This window comes from Podarcis erhardii, assembly GCF_964252035.2.
Source record: "Podarcis erhardii genome assembly, chromosome: 16".
NCBI classification, from domain to species: Eukaryota; Metazoa; Chordata; class Lepidosauria; order Squamata; family Lacertidae; genus Podarcis; species Podarcis erhardii.
In genome coordinates this window covers 27372228-27395328 of record NC_138514.1, presented here as the reverse complement: position 1 = coordinate 27395328, position 23101 = coordinate 27372228, and the positions used below count along the sequence as shown (strand labels likewise).

Sequence of the window (23101 nt, the reverse complement as noted above, 5' to 3'; positions counted from 1 at the left end):
TAGCTAATTGAGGTTCTGCCCCGCCCCGACAAAAGGCCTGCCCCCTAACAAAAATCCTGGCTACTATGTCCATGTCAGTGGCTACTAGCCATAATGGCTATGCTGTACCTCCACATTCAGAGCCAGAAATGCTTCTCAATACCAGTAGCTGGAAGCCACAGTATCAAGATCACAAAGAACTTCCATATGGGAGTGGATTCAGCATGGACTGAAACAAAGGACAATGATCAGATCTTCCCTCAGGGGGCAGGAAACTGCGACTACCTTTGTCTTCTGAAAATGACTCATGAGGAGGGGGGAGAAGGGAATCAGCCAGGTGACAGGACACTCAGGTTACCACCACAACTCCTCCCTCAACCCCTCCTTTCTGTAATGTATGCATGATGTTTCTGGGGGTGGGCTTGACCTACAGGATGGGAATTTCAAAAGTTTTTATAAGGTCTTACACACCATTTTTCTGCGTCTTTCCTCTCACCTGCAAGTGAGGGGAGCACCTGTTGTGACGTGGGGTTTGTGATTTCAGCTCTCTTGACATAATATGCTGGAGACAGTTCTCTAGTAACACTTCTTTATTAAAGCAACAAGACTGAGACCTGAGGAGGGGAGAGCTACATTTATAGGGACAGGGAACTAGCTAGAAAGGATACATTTTGGAGGGAACAATATCAGGCAATCACAGTCCTGCCTTTTGGAGGAAACCAATAAGACAGAGGATCCAAATACAGCAGCTTAAATGAACCAATAGTACCTGTACCCTCTGGAACCAAAAGGCAGTTACTTTACCCTAATGCAAATACAGACAATAATAATACAGATATCAAATCCTTTGACTCAATACACAACAGCACCCTGTCGCGACAGTCTTTCTTCAATAAAGACCAAGCCTACAGGCTGCTGATTTGTTTCAATTTACCCTGGTTGGTGTCTTTACTTTTTGTCCAAGGGAGCCCTCGGATTTTTCCGGTAACAGAGGGAATGCTCTTGGGTTTCTGCTTGCGGGTTTCCTACGGGGGCACCTGGTTGGCCACTACAAGAACAGGATGCTGGACTAGGTGGGACATGGTTCTGATCCAGCTGATTCTTCTTATGTTCACATCAGCCAAGGGTGGTCAACCAGCGGAGCTTCAGATATTTCCTGGACTACAACTCCCATCATCCCTGGCCATTGGGCATCCTGGCTGGGGGATGGGAACTGATGCCCATCACACCTGGAGGGGGATCATAGACATCGCCCATGTTGGTTGACAAGGTAAATAAAAAATCCTGGGCCAACGAAAGAAGAGTGGCAGATGAAGATGACGGCCTTTGCAGAAATGGCGAAGCTGACAGGAAAAATCCGAAACCAGCATGATCAAGTATTCCAAAAGGACTGGAGTAAATTTATACGATACACTAGTACCTCGGGTTACGTACGCTTCAGGTTACATACGCTTCAGGTTACAGACTCTGCTAACCCAGAAATAGTACCTCGAATTAAGAACTTTGCTTCAGGATGAGAACACAAATCGTGCTCCAGTGGCGTGGCGGCAGCAGGAGGCCCCATTAGCTAAAGTGGTGCTTCAGGTTATGAACAGTTCAGGTTAAAAACGGACCTCCAGAACAAATTAAGTACTTAACCTGAGGTACCACTGTATCTGAAAGATTGTTGGAAGCAATTAATACCACTAGCAGAGTTGTCTGAAGACTTGTAATAAGAAATGTTCAATCTTTCTATATTTATTTAAATTTTGAGCCATTTTGTAATGAGTGTAATTAGAACTGGAAAACGTACAAAATGCAATGATGTAAAGCTTAATTTTGAAAGTCATGAGGTGGGAAGGAAGGAAGTCGATAGGGATAGGCTCTAAAGACCCAAGGCGGTAACGTGGATAATGATGATGTGAATTTATAATATCAAATGGAAAATAAATAAAAAATATATAATTATTTTTATTTCATAAAATTTATACACCGCTTGAGGGGGAAACAAACCTCGAAGCAGTTTATAATCCTAGATAGGGATTGGTCTCCTGTCTGGAAACCTGGAGTGCAATGAGGACCAATGGTCTGATTCAGTTTAAAGCATTTTGCTTTGCAAATCTTTATGATTCCAGTCGGCGATCTGGGAACTGCCGCTATCTCAGCCCCTGTGTATGGACCAGTAGGGAAGGGGGTTCACTGATGCCAGCCGCAGTGGGCAATCTCACCAAACCAGTGGCATAGAACATATGCCCGAGGCGTCTGTCTTTCCCCTGGCCATCAGTCACTCCAGTCCATAAGAAGTGAGAGAGGATGTGCAATTGGTGATAAGGAGGTCTCCAAGCAACAGGGGGAGCAGATGAAAGAGGCTGCGCTCAGCAGAACCGTGTAAATCAGCCTCTCTCTTTTTCACTTTTGTCAGTCACGCTTCCAGCCGGTTGCTCCACCAGGCCATCTCGTCTGGCTCTCTCCTTGAGAGCTTGAGTCTTCCTAATGCCACCGCCCTGCTGCTAGCAGCAGAGGAGGCAACCAAAGCAGGTGTTCTGGTTTGTTGCACCCCACAAGGAAGGTCAAGGAAATCTGAGTTAGGAGGGTGGCAGCGTTGATCCTTTTTGAAAAGCTACAGGATCTGAAGAACAGAGACACCGGACATTTGGATCTCGTTGGCTGGAGTTTAGGGTGAGTTAAGGTTAGCAAACAGCTTTGCGGGCAGCATTTTCTTCTGGATTAAAAACCCAAGGCAGAGCGGGATTTGAAAAGTAAAGAACTTATTTCTCATCTCTTAACAGCAGCCCGGGCTGTGTTGCCAAATCCTGGAAGACCTTTAATCCTAAATCATTTGGGTTGCTGGTGTTCAAGGGTTTGGCAAATTGCCCTTCTTGAAGAGATCTGCCATAAACCAAAAGTATCTAAATGGTAGAGCTCAAAGGGCTGTTCTTTTTTCACATATGGTAGGGCTTTATTTCCTATACGTACGTTGTAGCACATGGTTGTTCAGTGGCTTTCAGATATTGAGCACATCTGGCTCATTTAAGACTATATCAAACCTTTATTCTCAATAATAATGGAACTCAGAGGTGGAGAATATTTTTTTTTTTTATAATAAAACTTTATTATTTGTAAAGGGAATCTTTGAACAAGTTATTACTTTATTTTCCACTTGGAGCTATGCTGTATCCTTGCACTTTTGTCCTTACAGGCTGTGACACTTTGTGGTTCTCTCTCTCTCTCTCTCTCTCTCTCTCTCTCTCTCTCTCTGTGTGTGTGTGTGTGTGTGTGTTTCTCTCTTTGTTATGTTTGCGCTTCATTTTTGTTAATCACAACAAAACCTCAGAGGCACCAAGCTGGAGCTGCAGGTGCTTTCTGTGGCATCCAGAGGGGTCGCAAATTCATTTTGCTGGTACTATACAACTTTCAATATCTGTGTGTATGTTGTGCTGTGCATGGACAGAGGGTCTCTCCAGATGCTAAAACCGCAAGGTTAGTCCTCAATATTAGCACAGGTTCCTGGGTAGTAGCGGATCTTCCAAACCAGCCTTCCCACGAACCCGAGGCACCGCCAGATGTTGCTGGACTACAACTCCCATCATCCCTAACCATTGTCCACACTTGCTGGGGCTGATAGGATTTGTAGTCCAATAACGTCTACAGCAGTGGTTCCCAAACTCCACCCTCCAGGACCACTTGGAAATTGCTGGGGGTCTTGAAAGACACCTTAATGGTGGTCTTATTTTCTCCCAGCATGTGATTATTGACATAAATAAATAAATAAATAAATAAATAAATAAATAAATAAATAAATAAATAAATTGCTAGTTGCTTTATCTTGGTCAGGGCAAGCCAAAGTGACTTCAAACAAAACAAACAAGCAGACAATAAACCCTACATAGATCCATTAAAACCAAGTGGAAAGAGATATGGGGGAAAATGTGAATCGGGGGCGTTGGGGGCGGTAAATAGCAAAAGAATCCTCTGGGTTCAAAATGTGAAGCTAAACTCCAGCAAGATAGAGCCCTAAATAACAGTTTTAAAACTCGCAAAAGTCAAGCAGCAGTGTAGCTTTAGGAATACAAATTGTTTGACCCTTTTATCCCATTTAGTTGTAAACAGCACTTGACTTCTTCTAACCCTCTTGCAACAAGCAGACCACACAATGATCTGCTTGTTTGAATAAGTCTGAAATGCTTTACTTACAGCTCTTGAGATTTCATATGGGATGCCTGCTGCGCCCCCCCCAAAAATATTCAAAACGAAACAACAGAAGCCAATAAGCATTCAAATTTTGGAGTGCCCAGAGTTAAAATCTGAATTCTAAATTCCTCTCAAAATTTGAATGCCAAAATTGGAAGCACATAATGTTTTTGAATATTCATTTCACTGCCGCTTTGAAGACTTTGACCTGTTTGCCTAACTGTGCTGAGGATTTTTTTCCTTACAATCAAGCAGTATTTAAATTTTATGAAATAAAATAAATAAATCTGCAGAATATTAGTGAATTTGTTGATAGGATGTGATTGGCCCACTTTAGTTCTCATTGTTTATATTTATTTTATAGTCTGATCTTCTTCCAATGTGTTTTTATGCAACATGCATGCAACCCCCCCCCCCCTTGCCCTGGGATTCCTTGTGACGAAGGGGATGCTATAAATATGCTGAACAACTAAAACAAGGAAACATACAAAATGGCCCTTTCTTTTCTTTTTCTTTTTTTTTAACATTTCATCCTTTATTATTTTATTCACATAATATACATTCTTTACAACAAACAACTCCAAAATAGACAACTCCAAAATAAAATCATATTTAACAAAACCATAAGTCTCAGTTTTTCATTTACACTGATCTCCTCTCCGATACTTTTACTTGATATTTCTTGCTGCTTTCTGCTTTCCTTATAGAATCTTTATGAAAATTTGACTCTCTTAAATCCTATACCAATCTTTTTTTTTTGAAATTAATTTTTATTCAAATTTCCAATAACCAATCCATTTATAATTTAACATCCAATTTAACTTATACATTCTTTTTGACTTCCATCAGCCTATCTGACAATTTCCATATTTATCACAAGAGAAGATAAAATAGGGATTGTTAAAGCGCAACATAAATGTATGAAATGTGAGAAATCCTATACCAATCTTTAACAGTTTCAGTTAATCCCTTCACCTCCCTCCCCCACAGCCCAGAACTTCCTTCCACCTGGGTGCGATCTTCTTTACCTAGTATTATTTTTGTTATTGTTGCGTGTGATAGGAATTTTGAGGTCTTAGATATATGGCAATGTTCATAAGCGTACCAACCAAGCACGTACATAGATCAGCACAGGAAGACCGACCAGGAACCATTTTGATTCCTAAACTGAGCAAATGTTTTCTCTGCAAGGTCAAAGTGGGAAACCTCCCATTGTCTCTTTCCTCACAAATCATGTCTTAAGGGAACATTTAAGATATGAATAGGGTGTGAGCCTGTGACATGGCCTTGCGCGACATTGTTCTGGGTTCCTCCTCCTCTCCTGTGGGTGAGGGGAACACCCTGTTGCAACAGATCAATAAAGATCAGGCTTACTAGCCGCTTTGCTTCTCAATATTCTCTGGTTGGCCTCTGTTATCTTCTCCTACCAATAGGGAACCTATGTAAGGACTCTATATGGGCTCTTGGATACCCCATAAGGGAAAAGGGCAATTTTTGTTTACAACATGCATTATTTACTTTATTTGTTATTCCATCCTTAATATATTATGATCCTATCTCCTTGCGCCTTTTAAACTTTTGCATATTAATTTTTAATTTTTTTTTAAGCGACATGGCCCTTTCTTTAGGAACATGAATGAGGGGAACGACAGAAGACTCACAAATGCTTACTGACTTTCCTCAGCGTGAGGGTCAAGGCAACAGAAGAAAAGGGACCAAGGCCACCCCCAGCTCTGCTGAGAAGCCAGGCTTCTCCTGCCTTGAACTGCCGCCTGAGGAGGGGTTGAGAAGGAAAGCAATACCCCTCCATCAGCACAGTTGAGAAATGGGCAACGTTTGACATCTCCTCTCCTTGAATTCTTCCACCCGTTGCTCATTGCGTGTCAAGACCCTGCAGCCACCCCCTTGTTGGAAATAACTCACACAAGGTCACGGATATTAGGTTTATGTTATTGGGCAAATTTTGGCCACAACTTTATTGAAATTACAGAAATTGCAGTATTGGCTTAGGCATTGATTGGACCTCACTATATCTGCCTACTGCCCATTGTGCAGGAAGTCCAGTAAGGGTAAGCCACCGGTAGGGGGAGCCCTGTTGATGCGGACCAACTCAAGCTCCCTCTGGCGTTCCCGTCAGGGTCGTGTCAAGGTCTTAGCCCCCCAGCCAGGCTTCAGACTAGATCAACACCCCTGGATTCCTTTAATGGAATACCCTTAAGCATGGAGGGGCAGGTGATGGCCACACCTCACCTCCCCCACACAAGGTCAAACAATGCCTAACCGCAACCCTAACAAAGTTGTGATGATTGCTATGAGGTAGGCAAAAACCAAGTGGCCAGTGCCAATTTGCCTAGTAGAAAAATTCCTACCAGGCCCCTTGGACAACCAAGGCGATCAACCGAAGTCCATAGCAAGGCCATTGCCTAACCTGCAAAATAGGGAGGGAGGGCAGGTGATTGAGGAAGCGAGCCAAAGAGGAAGTCCTCTGGCTCGCTCCTCCGTTTAAACTGCCCCGGCCACGCCCCCCCCCGGCCAGCGGGTTGGCTGGCCGGGCTCTGACATGCCCGGGATCCCCCAGGCAACAGGGGACAGAGTTCCCCGCCCCGGTGGGGAGTGGGTGACCATGTGGTCCACCGCAACTCCTCCCCACTGGGAATTGGAGCGGATTTAGAAGAGCCTGTAAATCAAATAAACAAGGAATATTCGGTGTTATGCTGGAGGGGATGACAGGAAACCAGGACTCATGTTCACATGTGGTGGGGGTGTAAATATGTACAATTTTTTTGGGGCAAAGGGTGTTTAAGGGGAGATCAGAAATCACTGGGTTAAAGCTGACAGAAAGTCCAGCAGTAGCATTATTATCAATTTACAATGGGGTGGAAGGTTCGCAGGCTATGAAGGACTTGCTCACAAATTTATTGACAGCTGCACAAATTGTTATAGCCAGGAAGTGGAAGGGGCAAGCAGAATATAAAATGGAAGAATGGTATAAAGAGGTGTGGGATATAGCTATTAACATGTGCCATTAAGGTAAGACGGGGCATGAGAAATGATTTTGAGGAAATATGGAGGATGTTTGTAGAATTCGTACTGAGAAAATGGAATTGCAGGGGTGTTGAAATTTTGGGAGGTTGGATAGTTACAATGGAATGGTCCCGGTGGTGGGTGCACATGTTTATTCTTATTTATTTATGATTATAAATAAAAAAGGGGGAAAGAACCTGTAACTGGACATTTGAATATCTCCTCCTCCCTCCCCATCCATTTTCCTTTTGTGTCATGCCTTTTAAGATTGTAAATAAATAATAATGTAAAAACAAACAAACCCCAAACCCTTTCTTTCTGCCTTTTCACAGGAAGAACACAACAGCAAATTTAATGGAAAGGAAATCAAGATAAGGCATTCCACAGCCCCAGCCTGTCCTATCTAGACCTGCTCTCAACCACCAGGACTCTTGGAGACTCCATGTTCCATGGTGATTTAGGAGAGTGCATTGCCTCAGCCATGTTTGGGCCGGAGAAAAGCCAGGGGATAGTGGCTGCGGTCCTCCAGGAAGTCCAAAGGGTCTTGGCTTATTTCTTGATTGTGTACACCCTCCTTTTAGGAGGTTTCATTTGTGCTGGACTGATACTGCAGTTCCTCACTTTAGAGTAGGGAAGGTGGAGGATTTCGTATGAGCCACGTTGGAATGGGGACCAAGCCAATTTTGCAGATCACAGCTATTGGCCAGTTATTGCATCTCTCCAAATTTTGCTGCGACTCAAAAATGTACAAATATCCAGTGTGCTCGAGATACACATGCAAAATATGCTGCCCACCCTATGTAAAATTTGAATTTTAAAATATACTTTAATGAAAAAACACCTGTGCTTTTCTTTTATTTTAAAAAGCCATTTGATACAGAAATAGGATGGAAAAGAACAAAGAACGGAAAATGTGCAGAATGAATTGGTAATAGTTCTACTGTGCATACGAATGAATGCTCACACTGTTGTCTTTTAAGAAGAAATCATGGTTTGCGTTCAGTTAAACAATACTTAATTGGCTGGTTATGGGAGAAGCAACTAACCTTCCTTGAGCTGAGAGCCACATGCAGTCTTGGCCAATCGCCCCGGGGGCTGCATGCCAGTGGTGGGTGTGGCCCAAAGTGGGTGTGGCTATATCTTCCCCCTTCCTAAATTGTCTCTGCCTACGCCAGTACTGAGTCCACTTTTTCTCCTTTTTGCTGCTGCCAAATTGGGGAATCGTGAAAAAAATTAAATGTTTTGGGGTGGGTCAGGAAATTAGGCTCCGTAGTTGGGGATTTGCCACCCATTAGGTTGAAACACACACATACACACCGGTTGCCTTTCTGCATCCGTACATAGGATGATCTTAGCATGTTCTGCAAAAAACGACAACACAATGATTGTAGAGGCGGAGGGAGAATTATAAGTGTGACGCCAAAGGAAGACCCCTCTCTTTCGGATTCATCTGCTTGGCCCAAGTGGTAGAGGAATCCCCAAAAGGATGGGTTGATTATTTTGACTCTTGGGCTTGTTTGATTGTGGGGAAGGTGGCCATTTGATGGTGTGGTGTTTTCCAAGTGTAGGATTATAATGTGTCGTCCAGCAGCACCTCATCTGTGGTCCTTCAGATGCTCTTGGACTCTGTGAAGGCCTGGGTAGCTCAGATGGCTAGAGTGTGGTGCTGATAATGCCAAGGTTGCAGGTTCAATCCCCGTACAGGACAGCTTCCTATTCCTGCATTGCAGGGGGTTGGACTAGATGATCTGCAGGGTCCCTTCCAACTCTACAATTCTAAGGACAATGAGGGTCCTCATTCTCACTGCACCTTCCTGTTTTGCCTCAGCCGGGCCGCCCCTGGATGGAAGTTGTAGTCCAACCATACCTGGAAGTGCACACCCTTGGTTGCGTTGATTTCTCCGTTCCACAGTTTTGAATGGTGCCTGCCCCTGATTAACTTGGCAACAGCAGGTTAAAATGATATAGATTATATTTTAATAACAGTACCGCCAGACTTCCCAGCTGACAGGCACCATCTTCTAAGAGGCACTCAAAAGCCTCTTTTAAGAAGATGCCTGTTGCTCCCACGGATGCCTGAAAACAAGGTGTGCGTCCCTTTTCTCCTGTGAGATATTCCTTTCAGGTTCAAACAAAGCCCATCCCATTCATCAAACAAAGACGTCTTTAATTGAGGGGCACCCTGGCCCCGAAGCTTCTCTCCTTCTGTATCTTTGGTGAATTACTCTGCCCGCAACCACCACATCTATGATGCTTAATTGGAAAAACAACAACCCCGAAAGCTCTCTCCCCGCCCCCCCGCCCCCCATCTTTTAAAATGAGGCTGCCCCCAGATGGTGGATACTTATTCGTTCATTGGGAACAGCGTAAATCTGCTGCTGTTTACATACAGAATTATTTCAATGTGTTAAGACACAACCACTGTCGCATCGGGTTCTCCCTTAGGCAGAAGGTGCCGCCAAAATCCATCTTCAGGGAAGAAAACATCCCAAAGTGCGTAATTCACAGATGATCGCTCAGTTTTTCCTCTTCCCTCCGCTCCGCCAACTCCTCTGAGCTCCTCCAAGAGGGACTCAGGATCGGGATGTACGTCCAAAGGCCAAATGTCTCAGCTGAGCTCCTTGAGAGAGTCTAAGGGATTGAGGCAGCCACAGCGGGAGGGGAAAGGGAAGATGGATACTGTCGACAGATTGTCCTGAAACAGAGGGCCTCACAAGTTTCGGCCAGGCTGGTCATATATATGGTGGGTGGTGTAGCGGGTGATTGTTGCTGGATCCCTCACGGTGACAATCTCGGCGCTGCCGCAGACGTCCGAACTGTGGGAAAGGAATGGCAGAAGGAAGAATGAGGTTGATATGGTTTGTGAGGATCGCGTAAGGTCGGGTCGGGCCTCAACCTCACCGACGTGGGAGAGGCAGTGGTGGTGTAGCGGTTAGAGGGCTGGACGAGGACCTGAGAGAGATCAGGGTTCAAATCCTCCCACCTGGCCATGAAGCTTTAACTGGGGGATCTTGGGGACCAGTCTCTCAGCCTAACCTGCCTCAGAGGGTTGTTGTGGGGATTAAATGAGGATAACACTATACACCAACTTGAGCTCTTTGGAGGAAAAGGTTGGGCGTAGACTCAGTTAAATGAAAAAGAAACACTTCACAATTAAACTGGGGAAACTCCTGTATTACTTAAAGGCAGGCTCCGACGTGCCCATGAGGTGAGGTGGTCACCTCAGGTGGCAGATCCAGCCACCTCTGCTCATTGCCACCCACCCACCCACCCACCCTTGTGGATGTCTCCCCACCACATTGCCTCCTCCTCCTCCTCCTCTGCTAGACAAAAATGCATCAAATATAGGATTAAACATTTGCCCAGACATTCAGCTAAGTCCTAATCAGAGGCGACCCATTGAACTGAATGTGCTAGCCATCTCCATTCGTTTCTGTTTTGGGCATGACTAATGTCCTATGCTCCAGAAGGCTCAAGTAAGCAAGCCAAGCTGCAGACGTCAAGCAAAGGCCCTTAACTCCAGGGTGACACAGCCACCGGGTTTCAGGCAAGGCCATAGTCAATTCCCTCCGCAATTCTAAATAGAAACGTACTATTTATAGACCAAGGCAGCAATGAGGGCAGCCAGCAGGATGGCAGAGAGGATGGAGAGGATAGTGGCAATGGCAATCATTCCTGCGCTCCGCCGCTCAGGGGATGTGTCGATCGTCTCGGGATCCTTCCCTGATAAGGACAAGAGAATACATTTAAAGCTGTAATTGTCAGATGGGCCGTTCTATTGAAAAGTGACTAGAAGGAATGGCATACTCAGTGTCATATATGTTTATGCACCCAGAGGTCTAGAAAGGTTGGTGAGCCCTGATTCCTGAGCATCGCGACCGAGGTGCTGGGGGACTATTTATTTATTTATAATAAAAAATGTTTGCCGCTATATCACAAAAGTATAACAAAATGGTTTACAGCAATAAAGCCACATAACCATACATCAAAAGCATAAAAAAGTTAAACACAAGTTAAAAGCAAAAAAGTTAAAAACAGACAGCAGCAAATGGTAATTGCGTGCATAGGCCTGGCAGAATAGAAAAGTTTTCAGCAGGCGTTTAAAAGTTGCCACTGAAAAGTTGTCTGCTGAATCTCCAGTGGCAGAGAGTTCCACAGGACTGGGCCCACGACACTAAAGGCTCAGTTTCTCGTTGTCAAATGAACCTCGCCAACTTCAGGTGTGACTAGCAATGCCTCTGCAGATTATCTCTGTGATTGAGCCTGAGGTACCTTGAGGTACCCTGGACCTAACTTTTTCAGGCCTTTGTAAACTGAGACAAGGACCTTGAACCTGGCTCAGTAACAGATGGGCAACCAGTGCAGCTGTTTTAACAAAGGTGTTGCATGCTACTGGCCAGCCGCCTCAATCAGCAACCTGGCTGCCATATTCTGCACCAGCTCGAGCGTTTGAACCAGTCCCATGGGCAGCCCCACACAGAGCGCATTGCAGTAGTCCAGCCTTGAGGTTACCAAAGCATGGACTGCAGTGGCCAAGTTATCCCTGCCCAGGACTGGCCATAGTTGGCAAACCAGGCCGAGCTGATAAAAGGCACTCCTAGTCCTTCGGCCCTCTAGTGATAAACATGTATCTGCACACAGTGATAGGGAGGCGTTTGAAGGCATCTGCAGTGGTCCTCTTGAAACTGAGGGGTCTCCAACGTGCTTGGCAGGGTGTGGATTGCACCCAGCAGGTCCTGTTCAGTTACCTTGGATCAGCGTGATGGGATCTGACCATCTCGACTCTGCTGTGGGGCCTCCGGAATTAAAGGCCAGAAACTTCACTCTGAGAAGAGAAAGGTAAGAACTTGATGGAGTCGGAATACCCTCTTCCAAGTCACATGAATAAAGGAAAGAAGGAAACTGCCTGGGACTGAAAAAGACCATTGGTCCTTCTGACTCAAGATTGTTGACACTGGCTGGCAGCATCTCCCTCCAGGGTTTGAGATAAGGGGCACCTGAAAATGATTTACAGATGGTATTTAACTCCAAGTAGACTTGCTAAGAAGGGACGCGGGTGGCGCTGTGGGTAAAAGCCTCAGTTCCTAGGGCTTGCCGATCGAAAGGTCGGCGGTTCGAATCCCCGCGGCGGGGTGCGCTCCCGCTGCTCGGTCCCAGCGCCTGCCAACCTAGCAGTTCGAAAGCACCCCCGGGTGCAAGTAGATAAATAGGGACCGCTTACTGGCGGGAAGGTAAACGGCGTTTCCGTGTGCTGCGCTGGCTCGCCAGATGCAGCTTTGTCACGCTGGCCACGTGACCCGAAAGTGTCTCCGGACAGCGCTGGCCCCCGGCCTCTTGAGTGAGATGGGCGCACCAACCCCAGAGTCTGTCAAGACTGGCCCGTACGGGCAGGGGTACCTTTACCTTTACCTTTAGACTTGCTAAAATGTGTAAGTTTGAATGAGATAAGTGTTGGGGATGTAAAGAGGTTGAGGGTACCTTTTATCTTATGTGGGCGACTTGTAAAAGGGTAAAAGAGTATTGGGATATGGTATATAGTGAATTTTTTTGGGGGGGGGAGTTTAAAAGTACATTTCCCCCCAAAAAACCAGGGTCCTTTTTGTTGGGTATAATTCAGAGGGAAATTCCCAGGTGTCAAAAAAAAAGAGAGAGAGGCTATTTATGTATACTACTACCACAGCCTGTGTTTTGTTAGCCCCAAAATGGAAAACAAGCGAGGTCCCAACCAAAGAAGAATGGCAACTTAAACTGACGGAATATGCACAGCTTGAAGACTTAACTTCTAGAATAAGAGAACAAGAAGAATGCACGTTTAAAGAAGACTGGAAAATATTTACTGAATATATAGGTGAAAATTGTGTTCATTTAAAAACACTGGTAGCATTAAGATAAATTCAACAGAGTAAATAAGTTTTGATGGATGTAACAATGGATTACTGAATGGTTTAGTTCATGTAAAATATGCAGGAATATGGATTAAACCACAGAGCCTAGGACTTGCCGATCAGAAGGTCAGCGGTTCAAATCCCCGCGACGGGGTGAGCTCCCGTTGCTTGGTCCCTGCTCCTGCCAACCTAGCAGCACGTCAATGTGCAAGTAGATAAATAAGTACTGCTCTGGCGGGAAGGTAAACGGCATTTCCTTGCGCTGCTCTTGTTTGCCAGAAGCGGCTTAGTCATGCTGGCCACATGACCCAGAAGCTGTATGCTGGCTCCCTTGGCCAATAAAGCGAGATGAGCGCCACAACCCCAGAGTTGGTCACGACTGGACCTAATGGTCAGGGGTCCCTTTACCTTTACCTTTATGGTATGCAAAATGAACCACATAAGAAGAAGGGAAGTCATTGATTTAAGGCTGTTTAAATGAATATTTTGAAATGTAATTCAGAAAATTTAATAAAAATTGATTTTTTTAAAAAAGAGAGCGTTAAGGGGCACCTTGAGTCCTCCCTGGAGATTGTCAGGAGCTAGGGCCAGGGGTAGGTCAGCAATAAAACACCCGGTGTCAGTGAGATTAGCTTTTTATTCAAGAAACAAAAACAGTGCAGGCCTAGTGATCACAGCAATTCTACCCAGTAGGTCTTACCCCAGTGAGGCAGTTATAAGGACTGAATGTCCCTTACTTCCCACAGCTCTCTAAGACTCCTCTCCTCCCCTAAGCAATCTGAGACTTCCTTGCTGTGCCTGCCTTTGCTCCGCCCTCTTCATACCTCTTCTGGTTCTGGGAGACCAGGGGGAAAGTGAGTTGGTCGCAGTAGAAGGGGGAGACCCCCTGGCTTCTTTAGCAGCCTGCCTCATCCCTGCCTCTTTGCCCTCCTCCTCTCCAGCCTCCTCTTCTGCCTTTCACCCTAGACTGCTCTCTGCCACAGCCTCTTCCTGCTCACTAAACTCTGTTGCCTCTTCAGTTTCTGACACCTCCTCCTCCCAGTCCTCAGGACTCTCCACTCCCGCAGGCTGGAACGCCTCATGTGTTTTCCCCCGGAAAGCACAAATATGATAGATTTGGCTCTAATTTCATTTTTTTGTTTCACAGAATTTATACACCGCTGGAATGCAGAAAACAAACAACCCTCAAGGCAGTTTACACAAAAAAAGATAAAGCAATCAAAATTATCACTAAGGAAAAACGAAAAGTGATAACGTAGGACTTCTGAAAAGCTGAAATAGCAGCAGGCCAAAATAGATTCAAAGTGGCACCAACTTTCTAACAGCACACTGAATCGAATTTCCTCCCCTTCCACCTGCCCATTACATGTCAGCCATCAAATGCCATTGCATGTCAGCAATGATTTACTGGGAGAAAAATAGGACCATGAAGTTGTCTTCCAAGACCCTTGGCCATTTTCAAGAGGCCCGGTGTGGTAGTGTTGTTGGTGGGGAGTTTGGCAGACACTGCTCTAGATGTCGTTGGACTCCAACTCCCATCATGCCCAGCCAGTGTGGCCAATGATCAGGGATGATGGGAGTTGGAGTCCAACCACACCTGGCAAGGCTTCCTGTTGAGGACAGCTGCACCAAATGGAAAACAAACAAGCTAACCCTATAGACAGTACTTTAATGCGGTACTGGTTTAATTCAGAAAACAGAGACACTATCAGAACTTTGAGTGGCGGGTGGGGGAATCACCTGGCACAGGTAACTCACCTGTAGGGTCCTGGCTCAGGCAGGGGGCCGTTGCAATCTGGCCTGGAGGGATCCGTCTTGCAGTCGACTTCATTCCCCACTCGCAAGACAGTGAGCTTGCTGCTTTCTTCCGCTGGGCAGGGGTAGTTGGCTGGGGCAGTGCCCAGAGTCATGTAACAGGAATTGTTCTCGAACGACTGATAGGGCAGCTCCTCAGGGGATCTGAGGACAGCGCAGCTTTCTGCCGCTGTAAGGGGCAATAAGGAAAAAACTGATTATTCGCTAGGCCTTGCTGGGCGACCCTAACAGGAAAAATGTGGCAAAAATAGTGCAAGCGCAGGAAGGCATGAACTCCTTTATAGGCATAAAGAGACGATAGAGGATGATCTGGAAATGCTTGAGATGCAACAAAAAGAAAATATCTTAAGATTCCGTGGGGTTCCTGAACAGGAGAGGGAGGACATAAGAGAAAAAATTGTGAAGGAACTGGTGGAATTTCTGGAAGAAAAGTCAGAAGTAACTATGGTTGGCATGGGCGGTAGGCAAGAAATATTTGGGAATGCCTTGGTGGCTGAAGTGAGGCAGAAATTACAGCCCCTGAGACTAAGAGGAGATTGTGAGGAAGGTGAGCTGGATTTTAAATCTGATTTAACTGATAGCCGCCTTCCAGTGAAATTTAAATATGCCAAAGTTAGGGAAAATAATGTGAAATAATTATTGTATATGTGTAACTGCACATTTGCAATCAGAAAAATTTGAATAAAATTAGAAGAAGAAGAAGATTGAGGAATATTGTGTTGAAGAAAAATAAGAGAGTGAAGGTATATAAAATGCAATATAAAGATTAGGAAATGTGTAATTAAAAAATTGAATAATGGATGATTGTTAGAGAGGCTGAAGGAAGTCCAAAAGAGAAAATATGTGATAAATTTAGGTTGGATATTATAAATGTATGTTGGAAAATTAATAAAAATTATTTATAAAGAAGAAGAAGAAGAAGAAGAATTGATGAAATATGTGTATAGAAATGCAGAAGAATTTTGTTAATATAAGGAACCCGAAGAGGGAATGGAGGGAAGTCATGAGGTTTAAAGAACCTCAAAGATAAGGTTTTGAAAGGTGTTTGTGAATGGGGATGGGGGCGGGCATGGATTTGTCTTTTGTACTTAACTGTGGAAATTAATTGTGAAGAAACCAATAAAAATTGATTTACAAAAATAACACAAAAAACCTCAATGGAGAAAAAGGCAGGATATAATTGCAACCAATCACACACAACGTACCATTGCTGCGGGCGACCAGCAGCCATATCTCATCGGTGGCATCGACAAACTTGTTGAAGACGCAGCGAGGTTGTTCCAAAGTGAAGGTGGAGGAAGTGATCTTTGCGGCCAGGTCTTTGGAAGTGAGGCGAGGCGTATATCCTACCAACACTAGAGAAAGGCAACGAGAAAAGGAAGTGAGTTATTCATTTTGCTTATTAAAGGGTTTTTTTTGGTTTGTTTTTTTTAATCCCACTCTTCAGCAGAAAGTTTCCCAGAGCAGCTTGCAACAGTCGATAATAAGGTGCTTGTTCTCAGCCTTACAATCTGAAGGGTGTGGCACAAAAGGAAAAACGGATTGGGAGGGAAGAGGAAAAGAATGCAACACCGAGCACTGCTTCTGAGGTTCTGATGTCCTTGCAAGTGTTCTTCCCCTTGTCGTTACGTTCTTCCCGGGAGGCATATTCCCAGATGTCTTTATTTTCCTGGCTGATGGCAGAGACCCTGTACTCCACAGCTATGCAGGAAAAGTTTGTGCAGATGATAATCCGTTTGGTGGAAGAGGGAGCAGGCTTGTTTTCCTGCTGCTCCAGAGGGTAGGACCAGAACAAATGGATTCGAGTTACAAGGAAGGAGATTCCAACTAAACATTAGGAAGAACTTTCTGGCGGCAAGAGCTGTTCGAAGATGGAATGAGCTCCCTTGGAAGGAGATGAACTCTCCATCCTGGGAGATTTTGAACAGAGGTTGGGTGTCCATCTGTCTTTACGATATCTTTATTGTCACTGTCCCATACAGAACAACGAAATTGAAAAACTACATAAAACATTCAAAACCCCCTAAAAACTCTGAAACCCCATTTTAAAATACACTATACTATAAAATACTATAATACTTTAGCTGTGACTCCTGCAATTTGCAAGGGGTTGGACTAGAAGACCTTTGGAGATCCCTTCTAACTCTACACTTCTATGAATCTGCAATACTGTTATCTATGGAAAGCATGTTTATTCCACTCCTCAATTCTCATCACATTTTTCTGATGCGACTTGTCTACTGTTTGCCCTCCCTGCAAATTCCCTTTCCCTAAAGGAGGACAGAATATTTAGTATACCTCACCCAGGACTGTAAAAATGCTTCTGGCTTGTTTAAGGACTTGTTCCCCTAAAACCAGGTTGAGGGGAGAGAGATGCCTTGTCTCATTACTGGCCTCATTAACCGCCCCCGCCCTCCTTGCCTTTAAGTTACTAAAACAATGTATTGCATTTTATGGGAGGCATAAATTAGAGAAATCCAGGCCTTACCTTTCCGAGGCTTATTCTCTAATTGAAAAAGTTAATCCTCCTCTGGAATCTTAGCCCCCCCCTCTCCAAGGTTTTTATCCCCCACATCTACAGACACACCACCCTGCCGCTTCTATTTTAATCTTTTCTCAAGAGGTCAAAATTATTTGCCACCCTCTCTAAACCGATGGCATGTCCATGGGGTGTGGCAATTGGGTAAGGGGAAATCTGGGGTTCTATTTGATTCCCTCCCCCTCTTTCCTTTTCCTTTCTCCTCCTGTGATGAGGCTGCATTTTAATGTTTCAATATTTTAATGTTGTATTTTAATCTTGTTTTTAAGTTGTCTTCATTCAACTTGTTTTTATTATTGCTTGTTAGCCGCCCTGAGTCTAGCCTTGGCTGGGGAGGGCGGGGTATAAATAAAAATTATTATTATTATTATTATTATTATTATTATTATTATTATTATAAAAAAGAGGTTGTAGCTTTCATTCTATTATTTGTTTCGTTTTTCAATTGCTTCCTGCGAAACATCGCAAAGAGATTAAACATTAAACCATCATAAAAGGCATCAATAAAAACACTGCCAACCAAAGCATGTACTGTATATAAACTATTCCAAATTTTGCTGCATTTTTCTTAACTTCAGCTGGGCTACAAAGTCTTTGTTAATTGCTCAGTTTTATCTATTATATAGTTTTAAACTGTTTTCTTTAGTTTTTCAAAAGTATTGTCTGAACACTGCTGTTGTATTCTTTTCTTAATTTATATTGACTCCCCGCTCCATTCTATTTTATGCAAACTGCTTAGAGATTTAAAATAAACATTAAAATTGGGTGGGGGTATTTCTAACATTAGTCTCCTACACAAGAGCACACCCAACTGAAATTAATAAACCATGGCCCATTAATTTCAAAAAGTCTACTTTGTGTAGAACTTTTATTTATTTATTTGTTTATAATAGAAAAAAACGTTTATTAAAAAAAACATGAATGAGAATAAAAATAAAATAAAAATACTCAATTACATTTCCATACATTGGAATACAGATGTGTTTAGTCTTATTGTGCTATTACAATTATCTTTATCAACAACCTAATATATTCTGTATAATTTATATTCCGCAGAACTTAAGGTACAGTCACATTAGTGGCACAGGCTTGTTGGCTGCAACCTTTTAACATTAAGAGGTGTCTGCAATTTTAAAAATAAAACCAACAAATAAATGTCTTTGTAAATTCAGGAGCGTGGGTGGGAGAAGGCATTCTCTGTAGCAATCCCTAAACTGAGAAACTCCCTTCCCACAGAAGTGTGTTGAACACCTGCATTATGTACCTTCTATTGTATCTTAAATATGCACCTCCAGACCACAGCCTTTGACACCACAGATATACATATATCAGGACTCAAGCTATTCTCTTGACAGCCATTTGTTAAAACTGGTTTTCGTATTGCATTCTTAAATTGTAGTAGCTTGCCCTGGAGCGAATCACAGAATCAATGAATTATAGAGTTGGAAGGGGCTCTGGGGGCCACCCAGTCCAGCCCGCTGCAATGCAGGAATCTCAGCTAAAGCTTCCATGATAGATGGCCACCCAACCTCTGCTGAAAAATCTCCAAGGAAGGAGAGCCCAGTATTCTCTGTTCCAATGTTGAACAGCTCTTATGGTCAGAAAGTTCTTCCTGATGTTGAATTATTAGTGATCTCTCTCTCTCTCTCTCTCTGGCAAAAATGCATTTTACAAATAAATCAATGTCTCCATAAATTGAATAAGGCAAGGAACATCCCTACCTTTTTCAGCTGTGACACCGATTCCCATCACCAAGAGTATCCCAGAGAAAAGCATGCTTCCCACGGGTTGTCCTTCCTCCTTCTGGGTTTCTCACACAAAAATGCCACCAGGAGACGAGCAGAAAGATGCCTCCTGCCCCTATTTGTGGTCCTGCCCCACTGGGCCTCGCCCACATTTGTCATTCAGTTTTTAGACAGCTGTACTTTAAAAAAACAAAAACCAAACCCTCCATACACACGGGCGAGGGCTGGCAGCAAACAAGTCCGGCTTGTTTTGGAGAGCGAGGGATAGATGGAGCGTGAGCGATCCAACCGACCGTGCCAAAGAGGGGTGTGCCCAGGGGCTGGTGGGAGCGAGAGAAGGTCCCTCACGTGGATTGGCATTCTCTGGGCGTCACTTAGAGACACTTGGTTTCTAAAGGCAAGAGGAAGCGACACCTGCCTCAGAGAGATGTCACGTTCTGGCCTGGCATCCTTGAGCCTGAATGTTGGTAGATTTGGGGGCAAAAGGAAGAGAAAGCAGATAGAGAAAAGGTTTGGTTTCTCTCCCGCCCCTCCTCATAACACTAGAATACATATGACATAACACCTATGAAGCTGTATGTTGGAAGATTCAGGACAGATTAATAATAATAATAATAATAATAATAATAATAATAATAATAATTTTTATTTATACCCCGCCCTCCCCAGCCAAGGCTGGGCTCAGGGCGGCTAACAAGCAATAATAAAAACAAGTTGAATGAATACAGCTTAAAAGAGATTAAAATACAACATTAAAATATTGAAATATTAAAATATTAAAATATTAAAATGCAGCCTCATCACAGGAGGAGAAAGGAAAAAGGAAAAAGAAAGAGGGGGAGGGAATCAAACTGGATCCAAGCCAAAGGCCAGGCGGAACAACTCTGTCTTACAGGCCCTGCGGAAAGAAATCAGATCCTGCAGGGCCCTGGTCTCATGAGGCAGGCTGGAGCCAGTGTTGAAAAGGCCCTGGCTCTGGCTGAAGCTAATCTAACTTCCTTAGGGCCCGGGACCACTAGGGTGTTGCTGTTTATGGACCTTGAGGCTCTCCATGGGGCATACTGGGAGAGGCGGTCCCGTAGGCAGTGGCGTAGCGTGGGGGGTGCAGGGGGGGCCGGCCGCACCGGGCGCAACATCTGGGGTTAGGGCAAATCCACGGGTTAGGGGGCGCAAATCCACGGGTTAGGGGGCGCAAATTACTTGCCTTGCCCCGGGTGCTGACAACCCACGCTACGCCACTGCCCGTAGGTACAAGGGTCCTAGGCCGCAGTGGCGTAGCGTGGGTTGTCAGCACCCGGGGCAAGGCAAGTAATTTGCGCCCCCTAACCCGTGGATTTGCCCTAACCCCAGATGTTGCGCCCGGTGCGGCCGGCCCCCCCTGCACCCCCCACGCTACGCCACTGCTAGGCCGTGAAGGGAAAGTCCTTCTTCACGCAGCGCAGTGTTAAAATGTGGAACTCCCTCCCACAGGAGGCAGTAATGGCCAGTGACCTGGGCGGCGTTAAAAGAGGACTGGACAAATTCACGGAGAGGAAGTCTACCGATGGCAACTAGCTTGTAACTGAAGGAGCATCTCCACCCCATCGTCCAGCCCAGACATGGAGGTCCAGCTCTGAGGGCCTTCTGGCAGTTCCCTCACTGTATTATCCATAGAACGGTGAGAAGAAGCCAGAATGAGATGGGGCTGAACAAGGGAGATGAGAGACCCTTTGTGCCACAGAGCAGAGGCCAATGGACTCTCGCTTGCCAAGACCAGGGAACATTACCTCGGGTTAAGTACTTAATTCGTTCCGGAGGTCCGTTCTTAACCTGAAACTGTTCTTAACCTGAGGTACCACTTTAGACAATGGGGCCTCCCACTGCGCCGCCATCATGTGATTTCTGTTCTCATCCTGAAGCAAAGTTCTTAAACCGAGGTAATATTTCTGGGTTAGCGGAGTCTGTAACCTGAAGTATATGTAACCTGAAGCGTCTGTAACCCGAGGTACCACTGTATTGCACATTCACTTGGATTGTAAAGTTCCACTCAGGTCATGAAAACGTAAGACAGGGGTGTAGCATGGGGGAGGGGGATTACCAGAGCGATTGTCCCAGGTTCAAAAAAAGTTAGGGGTGCGCCTCTGCAGCTGCCACCCTCTATTGGAGGCAGTCCCCATCTGGCCTCCCCGCCTCACCTGAGCGGCACACTGAGCAGTGCTGCGTGGAGTCGCCAGTTAAGGGACGCAGTACTTTCCTTGCCCCGGGCTGGCAACCCATGCTACACCACTGATGATGGAAGAGCCTGCTGAATCAAGCCAATGGCTCATCTAGTCTGCCATCCTGTTCTCATTGTGGTGAAGTAGATGCCCCAAACAGAAAGCCACGAGCAGGACCTGAGCACAAGAGCACCTTCCCCTCTCTGTGGTTTCCACCAACCGGTATTCAGAAGCAGGACTCTTTCCAACTGTGGAGGCAGAGCAGAGCCATCATGGGTGGCGGCCGATGAAAGCCTCCTCCCTGATGGTTTTGTTCAATTAAAGTTGATGGTCCTCTCTGCCTCCTCTGGAAGTGAGTCCCATAATTTAATTATAATAAATAATAATAATTTTTTATTTATATCCCGCCCTTCCCGGTTCAGAAAACCGGGCTCAGGGCAGCTAACAACAAATTTAAAGCACTTAATTTATGCAACAAAAATACAATATAAAACATGAATAACAATAAATTCAGAATTCAAAAATTAATTTAGGGGGGAAATCCATCCAATAAACATTAGATTAAACCAGGGCTAGCTGGCTAAGTTAGTCCTATTTGGGCCAGCGAGGAGACCAGGGGGGAATTAGCTGTGGGATCCCAGAGCGGGTAATCTTCATAAAGGGGAAGGAAGGGGAATAAAAGATCAGGCTTAGTTCAAATTGAAAGCCAGGCAGAATAGCTCTGTCTTACAGGCCCTGTGGAAAGAAGTTAAATCCTGCAGGGCCCTGGTCTCATGGGACAGAGCATTCCACCAGGTCGGAGCCATCACTGAAAAGGCCCTGGCCCTGGTGGCCGTGTGAAGAACTTTATTTTCCTGAATCTTCTGATATTCAACTTCATTGGACATCTACGAGTTTTAGTGTTACTAGAGAGAGAAATATATATATATGTTATTTTATAAACTTTGATCCTGCCTCCTCTTCCCTGTCCCATAGTCTCCAACGTTAATATGACGAAAATCAAGAAGTGTGTCTTTCGGAGCAACGCTGCCACGCAAGCCAGCTGGCAATTGCGAGAATGTGGCACCAAAAGACGTGCATCTTCTGTGCTGACTCGAGTGAGAGTGTGGCACCACTGCAAGCACCCGCTCATCACCAGGACATTCCAGGATCAAATCAGAAGCCAGGATGGCTTCTGTAATTCCGGGGATGTTCCAGACAAATAGGGACGGATGGGGGTTACTCTGTTCTCTAAATTTAAAAGTCACAAACACTGCAACCTTTCCTATTCCCTTTATCATTTGTGTTGCCCTTTTCCAACTCTACAATATCCTTTTTGAGGCAAGGTGACCAGAACTGTACATAGCATTTGCTCTGCTGTAACAAAGTTTGCTGAATAGAACAATTTACCAGGCCAGTTGACCTCACAAAAAGAACAGAACTGACTCTTATCTCATTCGGTTGTAAAACATCTGAACACACTGAACGCAAGGCTCTCACCCACTCTCCTGGGAAGGGTGCCAAGAGTCCAAGAGTCCAAAGACAGGAGCTTTCTGTACATGCTCAGGAAACACATGGGGCAGGACTTTTGAAAAGGAGAAAGGGGAGGGAACTGGAAGGGGAATATATGCTCTGTGCAAATGACTGTGAACCCGTGCTTGTTTGTGAACTATCACACTTGCTCCTTCTACCAGTTCATGGATGGTAGAAATAAAGCTTTTTCTCCGAAACTATTCCTTGAGTGTCTGTTGACTCCCATTTTCCCTTTCC

The 23101-nt window shown here is 44.8% G+C and overlaps 1 protein-coding gene across 1 annotated transcript; it reads right to left on the bottom strand.

The window, feature by feature from the left end:
* Positions 1-8005: 8005 nt before the first annotated feature.
* Positions 8006-19709, bottom strand: LOC309331418 (uroplakin-3b-like). The gene is made up of 6 exons (XM_081843652.1): positions 19134-19709; positions 16079-16228; positions 14817-15042; positions 11922-11998; positions 10767-10896; positions 8006-9989 (listed from the first exon to the last, which is right to left on the bottom strand). The coding sequence occupies exons 1-6, from the start codon at positions 19186-19188 to the stop codon at positions 9884-9886; spliced, it is 744 nt and encodes a 247-aa protein (XP_081699778.1). The 5' UTR covers positions 19189-19709; the 3' UTR covers positions 8006-9883.
* Positions 19710-23101: the final 3392 nt, after the last annotated feature.